Source organism: Tupaia chinensis, unplaced genomic scaffold, assembly GCF_000334495.1.
Source record: "Tupaia chinensis unplaced genomic scaffold, TupChi_1.0 Scaffold000622_1, whole genome shotgun sequence".
Lineage (NCBI taxonomy): Eukaryota > Metazoa > Chordata > Mammalia > Scandentia > Tupaiidae > Tupaia > Tupaia belangeri.
In genome coordinates, this window is record NW_006160142.1 from 9,732,724 (window position 1) to 9,753,485 (window position 20,762).

Genomic DNA, 20,762 nt, shown 5'->3' on the forward strand with positions numbered 1-20,762 from the left:
AGATAGGTTGCTAGAGAATACTATGTTAGATTATCTTTGATGTTAGAATACAAGAACCCTATAAAAATTTTAAATGGAGTTATAATCTCTACTGATGCATTTTTTAAAATACATATTTTGAGAATCATGCACAGTCAATTGCAGCTGATATATCTAGAGTTCAGACTTTGTTTTTGTTCCACTATATGTTATTGAAAAAAGATAAAGTTGACCTAAGGAAAGACTACTTTCAGTCAGTAGTTAAAAAAAGAAATCATTGAGCACTTGAATTTTTTTTAGACTTGGATTACACTATGTCTATGAAGAACCAACAGAAATTTTTCAATTAGAAAGGGCTTAAGGTCTTGGGGTTGGAAGTGTATTTCCTGAATGGTTTTGTCTTTCAAGCTAGTATTAAACTTTTGGAATAATTTAATTGACAGTCTTACCAGTATAAAATAGTAAGTCAACTTGGAATTACCCAAATGTGTTTGTATGCATTACACGTTGTTCAGCAAAAATTTAGCAATTGTGTTTTTAGGTTGTTGGAAAAGTCATGATGTCTTTTCCTATGTTTTCTATGTAAAAATACATCATTTCTTTTCTGACAGCCCAATAGATTGTACTATAGAAAAAAGGGCCACTCCTGCCATCGAGCTTGCAAGGTGATTCTTGTTCTCTATTTATATTGGGCAATCTCAAAGTTAGCTTTTAGCTGCCTTGTGAAAGTAGATATGTGCATTGACTCCCCAGTTCAGATCAACCAACACTGGTCTTCATTTGAAAAGTAATCTTAGACTTATATTCACAACCCTTCTTTGACTAGAAACCAAAATTTTAATTTGCATAGGAAATGAAAAAGAAACCATGTCTCCTTCCCATTTCCACGTCTTAAGTCCCATGAACCGTTCCTCATGTGAGTCTTCTTTGCCCTTTCTGTAATACTTTTCTTCTTCTTTTTCTTCTGAGAGTTTTGTTTTCATTTTTGTTTTCATTTTTTTCCTATAGGGCACATACACTCACCTGAGAGATAGAAAGCAAAAAATCACCCCCCAGGGGGATGGCCACACCACAATCCCCACACCACAGTCCCCTCTCCACTATACTCCTCTTGGGATTTTGGGCACTCATGCATTCATGCCCAGCATGAGTTTCAAACTGCCAGGTGCAGGACTCAAACCATAGTCGACCACGTGGAAGGTCAGTACCTTAACCACTATGCCACCTGCTGGCCCCAGTAATACTTTTCTTCCGATGGAGAGAACCAAGCAGAGATTGTCATTTGGGGAGATGGGTTAGAAGATGAACATGTAATTTTTGTAGCTTCATTAAATAACTTGATCAAAATGATCACTAATATTCTTATTGTCATTTTTACCAAGTTATATAGTTCATGTTTTACCCAGTGGAACAGAAAGGAAAAAAACTACGGAGAGATGTCATGTTTTAAAAAATTATATATATTCTTTACCTTTTTTGTGTTCTTTGAGCATAAACAGTGACTATATAATTTAGGATTAGAAAGGAGGGACCAGCAGGTGATGTAATGGTTACATTGCTTGACTCCCACATAGTCAACCGCAGTTCAAGTCCTGAACCCGGCAGCTTAAAACTCATGCCAGGCATATGTGTATACACATGCCCCAAATCCTAGAGGTGAATGGAGGAGAGGGATTATGTTGTGTCCATCCCCCTGGGGGGCTTATTTCTCACCTTTTGTCTCTGTCTCGCTCTCTGTCTCTCTGGCAAGTGCATGCACCCTATAGTAAAAAATATCTGCCCCCCCCCAAAATTTTTTTTTAATTTAAAAATTACAAAATTTTTTAAAAAAATGGAAACTCAGATGTATGAGATAAATACTTATGGGCTAGTGCATATTCTGTGTTATTAGAGATAAGACTTAAGATGTACAATTAATCTAAATGACAGGTATACCTGTTTTCTTTTTCTCAGTAAAAACTATTTATTGTTTCTTCCTTTGTTTTGTTTTTTAGGTTTTTGCCATGGGGCATGTGTACTCACCAAAGAGAGACAGTGAGAGGGAAAGTGAAAAATCACACTCCAGGAAGAATGGCCATGCCACAATCCCTTCTCCTCCATTCTCCTCCTAGGATGTGGGGCACACATGCACATGTGCCTGACATGATTTTCAAGCTGCCAGGAACGTGACTCAAATCAGGCCATGTAGGACTCCAGCACCTTAACCACCATGCCACCTGCTGGCCTCTATACTATTATTTGTAAAATGCAGATTTCTTTTTCTAAAGCACATGATGTTGAAACATTAGTCTTAAGTCAAAAAAGTTAAGAAGTTGTGTTTAGGAAAAGCACAGCCATGAAAATTAAAGGAGCAGATCTACAAAAGCTTTATTACTAGGATATTTTATGAAATAGGCAAGAAGTTTGAGCATGTATGTCTAACTCAGTATGACAATAGTTTCAGAAATTTCTGTCTCTTGAATGGTATCCATAACGATACTTAATATTTCACTAACCTCCAAAGCAGATTCAAGGATACTATAATTTTATAAAGCATTTTGTTTTATAGCTCTGAAAATATGCTAGTAAATTTTAAAATGTACTTAATATAATAAATCCATATCTAGAAAGGCTAACATTTGTAAACCAGTACTGTATCCCAATAGTCTAAGCTGCAGATTTATAATAATAAATTTATAATGGAAGTGGCTCTTTCCATTTTTTCCCCTCTCCTCCCACACTGGTACTTCATTTTTCTAAACCCCAGTCCCATGAAGACCTTGCAACACAGCTGCCATCAGTTGGTGGAGTGCCAGTTTTCCATTGTCTTGTAGCAGTGATTTGTTCCTGACACTCTGAGCACGCTTCTCCATTTGGGATAGTCTGGTTAATGGAATTGTAATATACACCAAAACATGGTTTACCAGTCTTCAAAGGACCAGAGAATAAAAAAATACGTACAGTAAAATGGTAGTGAATGTAATTTAATCTTTGTTCTTTTTGATCATCTGTTTAAGAATTGGATGCCCCCCAAGGGGCTCTGATGAACCATCAGTTATAAATGTGATAAAGCAGCAGCCCTTTGCTAGTTAACAAAGATCAGTTTGACCAAATGCTAGATGACAGAAGTTGATACATCTTATAAGTTAGGAAAAAGTAGATTGCATAATTGCTGTGGTGTCTGGGGTGGTTGGATGAGGGGGAGCCCAGAGCCAAGAGTTCTCAGTATAGCCACATTAGCTTCATGTTTCTAGAAAAAAGCTCTGGACTATATGGTATAAAATGGTCATTCTGACTTTAAAGAGGGAGGTAGGAATGATCTCTGTTCCTTCTGGAATATTTCCCTGTAGGGCATGAAAAATCAATGCCTTTGCAGTTCTCCACTTGAATGGAGGTAGGCCCGGAAGGAAAGTAAAGGATTAGGAAGTCATTTCCCAGATTTTTCCACCATGGGATAGAAACAGCTAAGTAAGAAAGTAAGAAGTAATTGTAATAGGGTTTTGTTTTGTTTTATAAGACAGTCTTGCCCATGTTGCAATTCTCCTTCCATAACTCCCTGCAGTTGCTAGGATTACACATGTGGATCACTGCACCAGGCCTGTAGGTTGAATAGGATTTGGGTTTTGTTTTGTTTTGTTTTCTATGGTCTTTTTTTTTTTTTTTTTGGATGCTATTTCTTTTTTTCCATTTCATTTTCTTTTATACATTCAATCACCAAGTCAAGGTGGATCAAGGACCTAAATCGAAGGCCTCAAAGTATAAAACTGCTCCTGGAAAACACTAGGGAAACTCTGGGAGATATTGGGGTAGGGAGAGACTTCTTAAGTAAGACCCCCAAAGCACATTCGATAATTCCCAAAATAGACAAGTGGGATTACATCAGACTAAGAAGTTTCATCATGGCAAAAGACACAGTGATTAGTGTGAACAGACAGCCCTCAGAATGGGAAAATAGTTTTGTAAGCTATGCATCAGACAAGGGACTGATAACCAGAATTCACAAGGAACTTAAGCAGCTGTTCTGGAAAAAGACAATCAATCCTATTAAAAGAAGGGAGAATGAGTTGAAAAAAACCACTCTGTAAAGATGACATATGAATAGCTAAAAGGCATATGAAAAAATGCTCAACATCCCTCATTGTAAGGGAAATGCAGATCAAAATGAGATACGGAGGGTGGGGGAGTTGGTAAAGGGAACTCTCTTACACTGCTGGTAGGATTTGAATTTAAGCCTCACATGTGGTCCTAGTCTAAAGAGCACAGTGTCTTAGCCACTGCAGCTGGGCCAATGAAAAGTTTTTGAAGGAAAAGGCGTATCTAAACATTTCTGTTTACAAGTGAAGATATGCCAGTTTTTAAATAGTATACTGCTATACCAATTTTACATTGAACTTGAACCTGAAATAAAAATACAGACGAAAAACATTTTAATTCAGCTATGTTTATAACTTTGGGCTACTGATTTAACTTGTATTTAAACATTGGTAGTTCCCAGGCCAGCTGGTGGCTTTGCAGTAAATGCATCTGGATCCCACATGGCTAACTGTGATTCAAGTGCCAGACCTGACAACTTGAAAATCATGCTGGGCCCGTGCATGTGCATGCTGAAAATCCTGAGAGGAGAATGGAGAAGAGATTGTGGCATGGCCATCCCTCTTGGAGGATGCTTTCTTTTTTTTTATCTTTTTTTTTTTTTTTTTTTGGAGAGATTTTCACTATAGGGCGCGTGCACTCGCCAGACAGAGAGAGACAGAGAGACAGGAAGCGAGAAATTACCCCCCAGGGGGGGATGGCCACGCCACAATCCCTTCTCCATTCTCCTCTTGGGATCTTGGACACGCACGCACACGTGCCCGGCATGAGTTTTAAGCCACTGGGTCTGGGATGCGAACCGCGGTTGACTACGTGGGAATCCAGCGACATAGCCATTACACTAACTGCTGGTTCCCTTGGAGGATGCTTTCTCACATTCTCTTTTTCTGTCTCTGTTTCTCCTTCTCTGGTGAACATAGGCACCCCACAGCAATTATTTCTTTTTATAAGTAGGTAGTTTCCTCCTTTTGGCAAAAAGGAGATTACTATGTGTATCTAGGGAAACATATTTCTACCTAAGAGAAAAATTTTAAAGTGGCAACTGCTTATCTTACTGCTCAAAATCAAGATGACTGCTGTGACTGCACTGGGCCATCTAGATATGGAAGACTTGAGGGAAGTTTTGAGCATTCAAAAAGCATAGCTAAAAAAACATGGAATTGAAAGGTCATTTCTAAATTTATTGATCATCCCAAAATCAATACCTTAATTAAAAATTTCAGTGTTTTTTTTTTCTTTCAAAGAAGATTTATACTAATTTATACTTATTTTTTACTGAATTTTTTAAAGTTCAATATGAAAAAAGTCTGAAGCATGCCTGGTCTATTCGATTATTTATGTAGTCCTTAGTAGTTGTATTTCATAAATCAGAATCACTAATATTATGGTAGGAAACAAATTTTAATAAATTTGTTAAGTTTATTACTTTTTAAAATTATACATTTTCTTCCTCTCATAAGACTTGTGAATTATAATCATATCATCGAATGTATGTTAAAAATGTTTGTTTCATCATGTCAAATTTATAAATCACTGTGTTTCAGTCAGTTTTTGAATATCATTTAAAAAGTGCTATTTGTTAAATTGCATTCTTAGTTTCTTTGGAACATATTAGTCTCTCTCTCTCTCTCTCTCTCTCTCTCTCTCTCTGTGTGTGTGTGTATGTGTGTAAGAGAAAGAACAGAAATTTTGAGGTCGTTGAAGTCCTGTCAATTCTTGCCAATTATGAATGACTGTAAAAAATTTAATATTTCACAGGTGAATTAGCCCAATTTTTGGCATGTGTTTATAGTTTAGCATATGATGAAAAGCCAAACTATCAAATGCTCAAGAAAATTCTGAACCCAGGTGGAATACCTTTAGGACCATTGGAATTTTCCACTGAAGGACAGAGCATACCTGTGCGAACTCCAAACAGTGTAAAAGTAAGTAACATAGTCCCTGAGACCCTATGATTGTCTTCTATGAAACTTTTCTCTCAAGTTGTTTTAGGTCTCAAAATGAGCCTGACAGTTCAGTTGCTTGCTTATTATATTTACTAGGTCTTCGGGAAAGTCATGATATGTTTTTCTTTGCAAAAATGAGTTATGAGTTTTAAGATGACCCAATAGTACTTCCTTTAACTCAGCATAAGATTGTTGAAAATACTTTTGATCGGGACCAGCAGACAGTGTAATGGTTACATCACTTGACTGCCATGCATTCAGCTGGGGTTCCAGTCCCAGACCTGGCAGCTTAAAACACATGCTGGGCTTATGTGCATGCATACCGAAGATCCTGTGAGGAGAATGAAGAAGAAGAGATTGTGACATGACCATGACTCCTGAGGAGTGATTTCTCTCTGTCTCTCTGGTGAGCGCACATGCCCTATAGCAAAAATCTCCCTAAAAAAAACAAACAAACAAACAAAAAAAACAACTTTTGATCGATTACCTTTATAGAAAAACAGTAGCATCTATAACCTCCTAGAGTACTAAAAGAAATATTTATGGAAATATATATAAGTATTTAAAGAAGTAAAGTAGTCACTGACATCATAGAAATATGAGTGAAGTAAGGTTAAAGGCTAATCTGAGAATCTTTATTTATGAGAGCCTTTATTTGCTGCTTTTCTTCATTTGTTTTGTTTTCAGTGATTGCCCTGTTTTTGCCTTCCAGTTTGGCCATAACTTGGTGGTGATTATAGTCTTTGATTTGACCAAATTATTTATATGTGCTGATATTCTAATCTATGAAAACTTTTTAAAAAGAGAACTATCTATTTTAAAAGTTATACCTCATCTTTTACTCTGTCCTCTCGCAGCAGACTCATACTTTCTTTATAAAAATAAGAATTTAAAACAATACAAAAGAATTAGACTTAACACATTTTTAAAAGGGTGGCCGAAACCTGAGACTATTAGCAACATTACTGGACTAGCAACTAAATGATGTCTTTCTTGACACACTCTATATGCAAAAAAAAAAAAGTGGAGAGCTTTTTTTTCCTGATGAGTATACAATAAGGTAGGGTCAGGATGCCATTCATTTTTATTATTTCTTATGAACTTTGGATCATCACAAGTGTTCATGAGCCAAGAACGCAAGATGCAAACTAATGTGACTGATAGGCTGCTAGATGAATGGTGAGTCAAGTATCAGTGCACAGATGGTTCTGATTTGCTGAATTTTGTAGCTGCTGCAACTGAAGACATAAAATATCCTTCTAGTCATAAATTAGCTCTTTGGAAGCAAAACCTTGGCACCAGAGCTTTACAACCTTCAATTAGTAGGAAAAGAAGTATTTGAATGACTGTGGTATTGACATCTGTAGGCCTGCATAGTAATCATTCCTAATAGAAGAGAATATCTGTTTGAGGAGGTTTTGCATGGCTAATTAACTACCAGTGAGAATATGTAATTTTTTCATGATCTCCTGATTGTCACCTTTCTCTCATGATACAATTACATTTTATTGTAGCAAGTGCCTTACAAACCAATTGTCAGCACTATTTACGTATTGCAGAAGGCAGAACAAAAGTTCATGTTTAATAAAAAGCCACTGGATTTTGATCTTTGTAATTACTGAGACTTATTTTAACAGTTTTATTGACTTTTGTGTTTTTATTACTTTTGCAACAAAACAAAGAACCATTTCCTTGACATAGTATTTTCATTGCAATAATGGTCAACACTTAATCTACCCTAATTTAAGTTGATTTTTTTTTCCTTTTTGGTAGTTTTTCAGGTTTATAAACTTAATTGAAATATCAAAGAGACCATTTTTTAAAAAATGATGGCTATATCCTCGGATATAAAATTCTAATTATCCATCAGAATTTTCAGTTTCATCAAATTCGAAGGGATTTTGTTGTGAAACCACTGTTATATGAGAATAGAACATAAAACATTTTTTTCAATGAATCTCCATCAATTTTTTTTATTCTTTCTATTGATTGGAGCATTTGATTGATTCCAAAGAAGACCCATAAGGATAATATGTATTCTTAAGATCTTGATTAATTTCCATTAAAATATGAGCAGCCCAGGGGCTAGCAGGTGGCATGGTGATTGGGGTGGGTAGACTCCCACATGGACTCCCACAGCAGTTGAGTCTGGGACCAGGTGGCTTGAAAATCACACTGGATGCATGTACATGTATGCTCAATATCCTAAGAGGAGAATGGAGGAGAAGGGATTCTGATGTGGCTATCCCCTGGGGGGTCATTTTCCACTTTTCTTTTCTCTGTTTATCTCTCTCTTTATCTAGCGTGCACATGTGCCCAGTGGGGAGAAAAAAATGTGATCAGCCTGAATATTTAGATGGTAAGATCATTAGGGGATATTTTTCACAGAAGGTGAAGTTCCAAAAAGAAGTAACCCTTCCAAACTCATTCTATGATGCCTCCATCATCTTGATACCAAAAGCAGAGGACATAACAACAATAAAAAGCTATAGACCAGTATCCTTCATGAATACAGATGCAAAAATCCTCAACAACATACTAGCAAATTGAATCCCTCAGCACATTAAAGATTATACATCATGACAGGCAGGCTTTCTCTCAGGAATATGTAGATGGTACAACATACACAAAATAATAATTGTAATATATCACATTAACAGAAACATAACCATAGTTTCATATCAATTGATGTAAAAAACATTTATTAAAATATAACATCCCTTCATGATTAAGACTCTCAGCAAAATAGTTGTAGAAGGTACATTTCTCAACACAATTAAAATCCATATGATAGACCCATAACTAACATCATGTGAGTGGAAGAAAACAGGAAGTTTTCCCACTATAACTTGGGATAAGACAAGGCCACCCATTTTCTCCACTTTTTTTTTCAATATACTAATGAAAGTTTTAGTTAGTGCAGTCAGACTAGAAAGTAGAGTAAGCATTCAAATAGGAAAAGAAGAGATGAAATTTGTATTCTAAGATGACATGGTTACATGCATAGAAACTCCAGGAGAATCCATGAAAAAACTCTGAGAAGTGGTAAATGAATTAAGGAAGGTGGCAGGATACAAAATGAATATCCAAAAATGTATAGCATTTTATTTTATTATTTTTAAATAATTTTTTATTTATTAATTTTAATACTTATATATACATTTAATCACTTCATCATTTAGATTGTAAAGAGACTTTACCTAGCATGACACACACCTCAGTCCAGCCCAGTTGAGAACAAACGCATGTCTTCATTAACAAATAATAAACCATATCTGCATCCCAAATGCCTTGCCTCTCCATTATTTCCCCAAATTTCCTTTCCTACGCCTGCCCCTCCCTCCACTAATGTATAGCATTTTAATACATCAACAATGAAAAGACTGAGGCAGAATTGAAGAAAGCAATTCCAAAAGAAATAAAATAGCCACACAGGGCCAGCAGGTGGCATGGAGGTTAAGGCGCTGATCCTGTATGGCTGGCTGCCCAGTTCAAGTTCCGGACTTGGTGACCTGAAAATCACACTGGGCACTTGTGCCTGTGTGTTCAAAATCCTGAAAAGAGACTAAAGGAGAGGGGATTGCAGTGTTGCCATCACCCCTTGGAAGGTGATTTTTCTTTCCCTCTCTCTGTTTTTCTAGTGAGAACACACTACCTATAGCAAAAAAGCTAAAAAAAAAAAAAAAAAAATTAGCCACACAAAAAGTTAAATTATCTAGGAATATACCTAAAGAGATGTGAAAGACCTCTGCAGGGAAAACTATGAGAAACTTGTTGCTTGTTTTGTTACCAATTTTATTTATGTGTTTCCTTTCTTTGTTTTTCTTGATTAGTCTAGATAATGTTTTGTCAGTTTTGTTTATCCAGTCAAAAATACAGTTTTCATCTTATTGATTTTTTTGTATAGTTCTTTTATTCTCTATTCCATTTATTTCTGCTTCAATCTTTGTCATTTCTCGTATTTTAAAAAGAATTATTATTTAATTTTATTTATTATTATTTTTCTTCAGTTTGACCAAAGAGAGGCAGACAGAGAAAGGGAGAGAGGGGGAGAAAACAAACCACAAGGTTCAGGACTCAAACTGCAGTTAGCCATGTGAGAGTCCAGTGCCTCAACCACCATACCACCTGCCAGCCCCAACTTCTTTTTTTTTTTTTTTGGAGAGGTTTTCGCTATAGGGCGCGTGCGTTCGCCAAACAGACAGAGAGAGACATAGAGACAGAAAGCGAGAAATCATCCCCCGGGGGGGGTGGTCATGCCACAATTCCATCTCCTCCATTCTCCTCTCGGGATCTTGGGCATGCACGCAAACACGCCTGGCGTGAGTTTTAAGCCACCGGGTCCGGGACGCGAACCAGGGTCGACTACGTGGTAATCCAGCAACATAGCCATTACACTAACTGCTGGTTCACTACTTCTGCTATTTCTATTGTTCTTCAAAAATGTTCCATGTGGGGATGAAAAAAATATGTTATTTTGTGATTGTTGGGTATATTAAATGTCTGTTAAGTCCATTTGGTTCACGATGTCATTTATACCATGTGTGTCTGTTCTTTGTCTAGATGATCTGTTCTTTAATGTCAGGGAGATGTTGAAATCCCCAACCATTATATGTTGCAGTCTCTCACTCCATTTATATCTAGCAATCTTTATGTATTTTTATGCCCTAATGTTGGGTGCATAAATATTTATAATTGTTACATATTCTTGTGAAGAAGATGTATATGACACTATATGAGTGTCCTTTATCTCTTTTTGCAATTTTTGTCTTTTTTGTCTGATAGCAGTATCTTGATTATAGCCTTTTCTTATTTCATATTTGTGTGAAATTACTTTTTTCTAGCCTTTTTGGTCTACATATGCCTTTACCAATGAGGTGTGTTTTTTTGTAAGCAGCATATAGAAGGTTCCTGTTTTTCAGTGTCTTCAGCCAATGTGTCTCTTAATTGGAAGAATTTAATCCATTAATATTGAATATTATCAGTTTTTTCAGACTTATCCCTGCCATTTTCTTAGTTATTTTATGATCTGTTTATTTGGAAATGATTCTATTTCTCCTTCTCATTTGAAAGTTAATACTACCAGGCATAGTATTCTTGGCTGATTTTTTTTTTTCTTTCAGTTTTAAATGTCTTCTCATTTTTCTTTTCCTGCATTGTTTCAGTTGAAGGTGTGAGATTCATCTGATGGAGTAACCTTTGTAAGTGACTTGACGTTTCTCTCTTGCCATCTTTTGAATATCATCTTTGCCTTTGATTTTTAATAATTTATCTATAATGTGCCTTGGAGAGGATCTTCTCATGTTAAGTGTGTTTGGTGTTCTTTGTATTTCCTGGATATGAATGTCTGTATCTCTACATTGAAAATTTCAGATAGTATGCCATGAAAGAGATTTTCTATGCCTTTTTTCAGCTCTTTGCTTTCTGGAATACCCATTGTCTGGGTATCTGGCTACTTTAATGGTGTCTAGAATTTCCTGTATGTTGTCATTTTTTTTTTTTCATTATTCTTTTTGGAAGTTTGGACTACATTGGAGATTTTAATGTCTGAGATTATTTTTTCTGCATGGTCCAGTTTGTTGTTAATACTTTCAAGAGAGTTTTTTTTTTTTTTTTAAGAATTATTTTATTTAACTCTATTTATTTTAATTTGACCAGAGAGGGACAGAGTGAGAGAAAGGGAAAGTGAGAAAGCAGTCCACCAGGTCTGGGACTCAAACTGCAGTCGATTATGTGGGAGTCCAGCACCCTTAACCACCATGCCACCTGCCAGCCCCTCAAGGGAGATTTTGATTTCCTGTAGTATATTCTCTATCTCCAGAAATTCAGTTTGATTTCTTTTGTAGGGTTTCTGTCTCTTTATAAAATTGCTCTTTCATGTCTTGGTATGATTTTCTCATCTTCTGGAATTGATTATTCACTTTCTCTTACATCTCATTGAATTTTGTTACAATGAATATTGTAAATTCTTTTTTCTGACATTATTTATGTGGTTTGTTTTTTTTTTTCATTGTGGGTGAGGAATTCATTGTGTTCATTGGAAGAACTGTTTCCTTGTTTTCTCGTAATTCTTGTGTCTCTGTTGATTTTTAGGCATCTGGTGAAATACCTCTTCCTAATTTTTTTAAGTAAATTCCACAGTGTCCAGGGGAAGGAAGAAAAGTGCCAGGTCCCTGGTGTGTCCCCTGCAGTGTGATTTGGGAAGGGCTGGTAATCAGCTGCATCTTCCAGATCAGAGCAGGACTTGCATAGCTGTATGTGAGACAGTTGGGGGAGGTCTGTCTGGAAGAGCTGTGCTGTGGGTGGTGTCAGTTGGAGCAGTTAACCATTCCCCTGTACTTAAGGCTTACAGAAGGAAGAGTGCAGACCTGTCCTGCCTGCCGGTCAGGGGTAGTGTCCAAATTCCTAAGTTTCTGTTGCATGAGAGGTACTCTGCTCCCTCCTGGCCGTGGAGACTTGATTGTAAATGGAGTACCACCTGCTTTTTAGCGTACTGGATAGTGTAGCTCTTTTGCCAACTTGGGATGGGAGTGGGGTTGGAGGTCCTGTTTTTTGTTTGTTTTCCTGAAGCTGTTTGCTGATGTGCTTTCCTATAATGTGTGTTAGTTCCATACCAGTTTCCTTGTTCTTCTGTGGATGGGAGTGCTGGAATCTATGATGGGAGTCTAAAGTTTGGATTTCTCAGCTTTCTCTTTTGGAGGGACAGTTGGTAGGGCGAGTTCTCCAGAGGCTCACAAGCTTCAGATGGCTCATTCTTCTCTACTTTTGCAGATAGAAACCATGCAAACTAGACGTTACCACGAACTACCTCTTTCCCACAGTGGTCCTGCCTGATTACTCTCTGTGCAGAAGTTAGTTGCAAGCAGTGGCTACTGCCCAGGTACCTGCAGGTGCAGAAATGGTGGCAGTAGGTCTTCACCTCTGTGTCAGTCATGTTCTCCTGACTTACTGCAACCTCTATGGTCCAGATGCATCTAGGGGCTGAACCAGGGGGATAGAGCTGAGGAGACTGACCACGAGGTCGTAGCTGTGACAGGCGGCATGGTAGCTGGTGAACACGCAGTAAGGCAGGGCTTAAAGTTTAATTATTTTAATGTTATTTTTCCCAGTATAACTGAAAGTTATATATACTGAAGGAAATATAGTCATATTCTTTGCAAAATAATCTTTTTGTTAGGTATTGAATCATCATATGGATCTTACCATACTTGCAACCCTCTTTATATTCCCCAGAAGTTTTTGCCTTAGGGCATGTGTGCTGACCAGAGAGAGAGAGACAGAGACAGTGAGAAGGAACATGAGAAATCACCTCCCGGAGTGGAGAATGGCTATGCCACAATCCTTTCTCTTCCATTCTCCTCTTGGGATCTTGGGCAAGATCTCAGGATCTTGAGTTTCAAGCCACTGAGTCCAGGACTCAAACCAGAGTTGGCCATGTGGGAATCCAGTGACATAATTGCTATGCCATCTGCTGGTTTCAGCAACCTCTTTTTGAACAGAAAAGCAAGGATTTTTTTATTTTTATATGCAAGATTTTATTAGGCATTATAAACTATTCCATGTAAACTGAAGTCCTCAAATACTGTTCCTGAGATTGTAGAGATGTCAGTATTTTTCCCTGAAAAGGGATATTTGCCTCAATCAGAATGAGGGTATATATATAGCTAAAGATGCTTCGTAGTTCTGGCAGTGTTCTTGAGGTAGCATTGCCCGTCAAATCTCTGCCACTGGGGCCAACATAATGGTGCTCTTACTGTACTCCCACATAGCTGACTATGGTTTGATTCCAAGTCTTGGTGGTTTCAAACTCATGCTGGGCATGTGTACATGTATGCACAAAATCCTGAGAGGAGAATGGAAGAGAAGAGATTGTGCCATGGCCATCCCATGAAAAGTGATTTCTCACTTTCTGTCTCTTTGTCTCACTGGCGAGTGCATGAACCAAACCCTATAGCAAAAATCTCTCTCTAAAAAAAAAACTCTGTCATCAAAGCCACCAGTCAACTTATGCCACCCACTAGGATTTAATGTCCAAAATTCACTGAAGGAAACCACATTTCAGTAAGAATGCTTATTGAGGTATATTGAGATTCCTAGAATGTTAAAGGCAAGTTGGAAAAGGGTCTTTTTTTTTTTTTTTTTAATTTCACTGTAGGGAATGTGTACTTCCCGAGAGAGATAGCTAGAGAGAGAAGACACCCCTCCTACCCATAGAAATGACCATGCCACAATCCCTTCTCCATTCTCAGGATTTTGAGCACATACACAAATGCACTGGCATGTTTTTCAAGCTGCTGGGCCTGGGACTCAAACCTGACACAGTCAGCTATGTGGGATCCAGATGCCTTAACTACCACACCACTGGCTGGTCCAGAAAACAGCCTTATTAAAGGCCCCAGTTCAACCTCGGGTAAGCTACTTTTTCAAGCTAGTCAATCCTTTTATCAGTTCATAGTGTTTTCCTCTTTATAACATACGTGTCTGAATCCAAATTATAATGGTATAAACACTTGGGTACAGTGTGCAACCGTTCTTTACCTAGGCAGGGGAAACTATATTTCAGAGCTAAACCAGCTGGCCTTCATTTCAGAGAGTGAAACTTTGTTTCTTCATTCTCTCTAAACCTGAGCTTCCCACAGCGTATCAAGGGTGGATGTAATATTGGTAATAGTAATCACTGTAGACAGTTTAACAGTTCACAACATTTTTTTCTGAGCTTTAATTCTCAAAATGATTTGGGACCAGCAGTTGGTGTAATGACTGTGTCGCTGGACTCCCATGTAGTTGACCGCGGTTCGAGTCCCGGGCCCGGTGGATATACGTGCGCAGAATCCCGAGAGGAGAATGGAGGAGAAGGGATTGCAACATGGCCATCCCCCCTGGGGGGTGATTTCTCGCTTTCTGTCTCTCTGTCTCTCTCTGTCTGGCGAGCACACGCGCCCTATAGCAAAAACCTCTCCCAAAAAAAAAAGATTTAATGAACATTTCTTCCTGTTTATTTTTTATATGTGAGGAAAGCAGAATACAAATTATATTTTTGGTTTATTAATTCTTAAGGATCCAAAAATATGCCTTACTTTATAGAACAATGTGAAGTTCCAGTGAAAAATTAAATAAAACTACCTTTTGAGTAGCTGCTTTCTTGAATAATATGCATTTGAACAGTGTGTCCTTCTGTATGATTGTGTGAGATACCTGTAGGATTTTCTGTATTTACGTTTAAATCTTTGAGAAAAAAGAAAGTTTCACTCTGGAAAATCAAGGGTTAATCATCCCACTTCACCCCTATCATTTGTAAGTTTCCCTAGATGCAAACATTTCTCACAAACTGGCTGTCATTGTGTTTGTTAGCTAGAGTTGCTCATGGTGGGACAGCCTAGTGATGGGCCAGTGGACAATAGAACCAGAGGCCTCATCCCTTCCAGGAAACCTCACAGAAAATTCAGTATAGATAGAAATTTTATTGTACAACAGAAGCACCCAGAGCAAAAAATCTTTATGCCTAAAGTGCCTACAGGAGGCACTACAAATCTGAATATATTAATAGAAAATAGAGTGACCATAAATCTGGCTATTTGCTGAGCTTATATCCAAAGGAAATAAAATCTGGATCTCCAAGAAATATTTGCACAAACATATTCTTTGCAGCATTATTCACAGTAGCCCTGAGTAGCCCTCACTGGATGGTAAAAATAAATGCACACACACACAGTGGAAGATTATTCATTGAAAGAAAAAAAAAAAAGAAAGAAAATCCTGCCATTTGCAACATGGATGAAACAGGAAGACATTACACCAAGTGAAGTAAACTTGGAACAAAAAGACAAAAACTATATGACATCCCAAATCTGAAAAAGTTGAACTCAGAAAGCAAGAGAGTAGAATAAATTCAAAGGGCTGGAGGGTGGAAGGAATGGAGATGTTGGCAAAAGGGCACAAACTTTCAGTTTAGCTGAATTAGTTATGGTGATCTGATGTATAAAATGGATATTGTAGTTAAGAATACTGTACTGGGGCCGACTGGTGGTGCAGTAATTAAGGCATTGGACTCCCACATGGCTGACTGCAGTTTGAGTCCTGGATCTGGCAGCTTGCTTTCTTGCTTTCGCTCTCTCTTTCTTGTCTACCTCTGGCCAAATTAAAAATAATAAATAACATTTTAAAAATAATTCTTAAAAGAAAAAAAACTATAGGGGCCAAGAGGTGGTGTAGTGGTTGAGGTGCTGGGCTTCCACATAACTAATCGCGGTCTGAGTCTGGAACTGGGACTCAAATTCATGCCAGACACATGTTTGCGTGCCCAAAATTCCAGAAGGAGAATGGAGGAGAAGGGATCGTGGTGTGGCCATGCCTTTGGGGGTGGGGGATGATTTCTCACTTTCCTTCTCACTATCTCTTTCTGTCTCTCTCTGTTGAGTGCATGCTCCCTATAGCAAAAGCCTTTAAAAAAAAAAAACCATACTGTATACTTGAATAGGAGGGTAAATTTTAAATGTTCTTACCATGTACGCACACAAAACTGGTAACTATGTGAGATGATGAATGTATTAAATAACCCAATTGTATTATCATTTCACAATTTGATGTATATTTATCAAAACCTCACAGTGTACATCTTAAATATATATAATTTTTGTCAGCTGTATCTCAGTAAAGCTGGAGTAAAAACCTTAACGGCCCTTTATAGCACAGCACATTTTTATGATGATTGGTTAGCCAGTGTTTCCATAGGATAAAATGGTGTGTGGCAGCCATGGGTGACTGTTTCACACCGGTGATGTGATGGACGTTTATTACCAAGATGACTTCGGTGGAAGAGTGGCTTAGAAGATGGTTACAAATCAATTTTCCCAGTAGTTTGAGAGGATTGAGTGGCGGGAATAAAGAATCCCTGGGTGATTAAGAAACATTTCCAATTTGCAGGTTACTGAAAGGTAGAGGTTTTGCCCTCCTTTGATAAGCTGGGATCCGAGAAGAAAAGGGAATTAAGAATGGTATTATGACAACTTAGACCCTGTCACAAAACACCAGCATATTTTAAAGGGACGGAGTGAACACAGTTGGCAATAGAAGCTAAGAATTGAGAGACTACAAATTAAAGCTGTGCTTGCCCAGCTAATGTAACTCATTCCCTTATTTTGGCACTGGCTACTCCATTATTTCCCCTGTGCTGTTCCTATCCTCTGCTCTCTACTTAACCCATGAAAACGGTGATGGGCACTTTCAGCTGCTGTAAACACGAAGCTCCTGAACAAATACTTCACATAAGGACCTTCACTGTGCTTTCAATCTTCCACCTGTATTCTAAGAGCTGACCTGTTTCCATGTCTACTTCAAGGTTATTGAGAGTCAGTCATCCCCCAGATATCACCATAGTGTGAAAAAGAAACCTTAGAGACAGCAAGCTTGTTTGAGAACTTAACCTCTGGTACTGTACACAGTATAGATGACATGAACTGTTACTCGTTTGGGGACAAAGGTTAAACTACCTGCACAGTAAAATAAGAAACATCACAAGCTCCATTTATACTTTCACATTAATTAGGCTCACCTCAATGATAGAAAACTAAGATTTTAATTAATAAGAATTTAAAGTACAAAGATGTACTGAATCCACTCCCAGCAAAGGTCAATTATGAATTCATATGCAATTTTAAAATGTGACAACTTTCTGGGAAAATGCCATTTTCAGTAAGCAAATTATCTGCAGAGATCATTTCTAAAGCATGCGTAATAGCAACACTAATTTTCACTGGTCGTATCCCATTGATAAAGAGACTGGGTCTTACCAGCTACTATATGTTTTCTATAACATCCATTTGTTGCTTTCTTCTTCATTTTTCCCTGTTTTAAAACTTCGACATTTAGAATTTTGAAGAATCTGGACATGTATGTGTTTTTTTCCAAGTGAGTATCCAAAGTTTTCATTATATATTACTACTTTATGCCAACAGGTTGAGTCACGGAAGGCTGCAACAAAGCAAGTCAATCAGATGCGAAACAGGTTAATAGAAAAAACAGCCCACAGTGAGAGAAGTGCTGAGTCCCTGGCAGCACGGAGAAAAGTGCAGGAAGAAGAGCAGCTGATTGGATGGGCAGAGACTGAAGCAGCTCAGGTGAGGTGGTGTTCATTTTTGTTTTTGCTTTTCCTTAATGTTACATTAGAATAAGCCCTTTGGGAATAAAGACATTTTATTTTCTCCCGAGGGCCAAGGTTGTATGGTTTTGTTAAATGAAAAGGGACAGGAAATATCCTATTCAGCTGATAAAATCACAGCAGCTGACACCAGTTATCATTGTAACAGAATAGCAGCGAGCACATTTGCGTACAGATCTGATTACTTCCTTTATCCTAAGAATGTAATGAAGTGCACTTAAATTTCTTATGCCATCTATGATCCATTAGGGACTCTTAACATATTCTTTACTTTTATATTGGTGCCTCAAGTCTAACCCTTATAATTAAATGTAAGTGAAGTGTTTCTCTGTCAATATGGCTGTATTTTTAAATGATGTAGTTTTTACATCATTTGATCATTTGGGTGCATAGTGACTCACCTTTAGCAGATTAATCATTCAAGCAACAGCAAAAATCCCTCCTAATCTAACCTATTTTGACAAGAAGGAGAAACATACAATGTATATCTACAGTGAAAAAATATTTAATTTTGTCAAAATGGCCAACATTTTATATGATTTATACACCATCATTTTCCCCAAATGATTTGAAGTAGTTTATAGTAGGAAAACAGGATAATTTAATACCACACCTTGTACACCCTACCCCCAAGAAAAATTAATATATCAGGGACCTGAGATGTTAATCACTAAACTGAGCACTGAATTTGGCTCTGAACTTCTTGGCAGCCACGGCAAAAATTAGAGGCATAGTAGTTATGCATTCTTTATCCAACCAGCAAGCATACAAATTTATCCAGAGAAATGCCACTTCCCCTTTTTTTTGGTACTAATAGGAATTTTTTTTTTTTTTTTTTTTTTTTTGAGGGGAGAAGTTTTCTGTCTTAGGGTGCATGTGCTTGCTAGAGACAGTGAGAAGGAATGTGAGAAATAACCCCCCTGGGGGAATGGCCATACCACAATCCCTTCTCCTCCCAGGATCTTGGACACACAGGCACATGCACCCAGCATAATTTTCAAGCCACTGGTTCTGGGACTCAAACCCTGGTTGGCCATCTGGGAGTCCAGCGACATAACCACTACACCATCTGCTGGCCCTAATAGGAATCTTTTACATTTGTTCTGGTATAACGTAGTAGCATTGTTTGTTGTTTTATTTTAAACTTATATAAAGGGAATCTACTTCAAATGAGTATATTTTATAGTTTTCATTTGTAAAACTAAAGACAAATATTGGTTGGTAACAAAATTTAAAGATTCGAAATCTAGTGAGATTATAACCATTATTGTGCAGGGAATCACCTGGTGCCTGAAGGGAACAGGGCAGTGTAAAAATATTGATGGCCAGGTTCAGGCAAAGAAATGGATTCATTTGGGCTAGGATAGCAATAGGTTCTGTAGATTTGATCACATTCCGGAAAGGTCTTTGTTCCTTTTCCCAGTCAGTACCTTCCCCTAGAGGCAACTACCATTCTGACCTTCTGATTCTTACCACTAGTTTAGTTTTGCCTCTTTGGGAATTTCATATACATGCAGTCATACATTAAATTTTTTTTCTTGCTTCTTTCACTCAGCATTGCTTTTTGAGATTTATTTGTATTCATGCATGTCTCAGTAACTTTTTCTTTGCTGAATGGTACTCCATTGTATAACTGCATCATCATTGATGTGTCCATTTTTCTATTAATGGGCACTTGGGCTGCTCCTGGTTTCTGGCCAACCTGAATGTAGTTGCTGTAAACATTCTGACATAAGTCCTTCAATGGCTATGTTTCATTTCTCCTGTGACATGGAATTGCCAGGTCGTAGAGCAGATGTATGTTCAATTTTATAAAAACCTAGTAGTTCTGGAAAGTGTGCTATTTTACACTCCCTCCAATAAAATACAAGAGTTCTGGCTATTATACTTCCTCCCCAAGTGGTGGTGTTGGTCTAGCCATTCCAATATGTGTATTAATGTATCTTACTGTTGCTGCAGTTATCATTTTCTTGGTGACTAAAACTCTTGAGCACTTTTTCATGTGTTCAACTGACTATTTACATGTCTTCTCTCATAAGGTTTCTTAAATTTTCTCACCCATTTTTATTTGGAGATTTTTTTTTTAATCACCGAGCTATAGGAGTATTTTATATGTTCCATATACAAATCTCCTGTGAGATATCTGTGCCGGGGATATCTTCTTCTAGTACTTGACCTGCCTATTCATTTACTTAAAAATGTTATTGATGAGCAGAAACTTTTTATATTATTTTATTTGAAATTCAGTCTTTTTTTTTTCTGTAAAGAAACCTAAGAAAACTTTGAATATCTCAAAGTCATGAAGTTATTTTGCTTTATATTTTGCTATGCCTTAATTCTTTATTTTTCCCCTTTTGCCTGAGAGAGGGGGTGAGGGGGTGAGGGGGTGGAGGCTGGAACACATATATACACACACAGGGCCCCCAAATAGGAGTCACACCATGCATCAGTTTCCCTGGCCTTCTAGCCAGGATCACAGATTCACTCAGGATGAGCTGGGATCCAAACCCAGGGTCTTCCGACATGACCCTCACATTGTGCAGGGCCCCACTGCTCTGGACCTCAAATCAATATATATATATATATATATATTTTTTTTTTTTTTTTAA

General features: G+C 37.6%; 1 protein-coding gene across 4 annotated transcripts in view; it reads left to right on the forward strand.

Annotated features, from left to right (window-relative positions):
• The window catches only part of VRK2 (VRK serine/threonine kinase 2), a 165,836-nt gene that overhangs the window by 87,526 nt on the left and 57,548 nt on the right, over window positions 1-20,762 (forward strand). For all 4 annotated transcript variants that reach the window (XM_006159052.3, XM_006159051.3, XM_027775977.1 and 1 more), the window contains 2 exons: window positions 5,809-5,975; window positions 17,951-18,112. In XM_006159052.3, coding sequence (XP_006159114.1) covers window positions 5,809-5,975; window positions 17,951-18,112 — 329 coding nt within the window. The remainder of the gene's footprint in view (window positions 1-5,808; window positions 5,976-17,950; window positions 18,113-20,762) is intronic.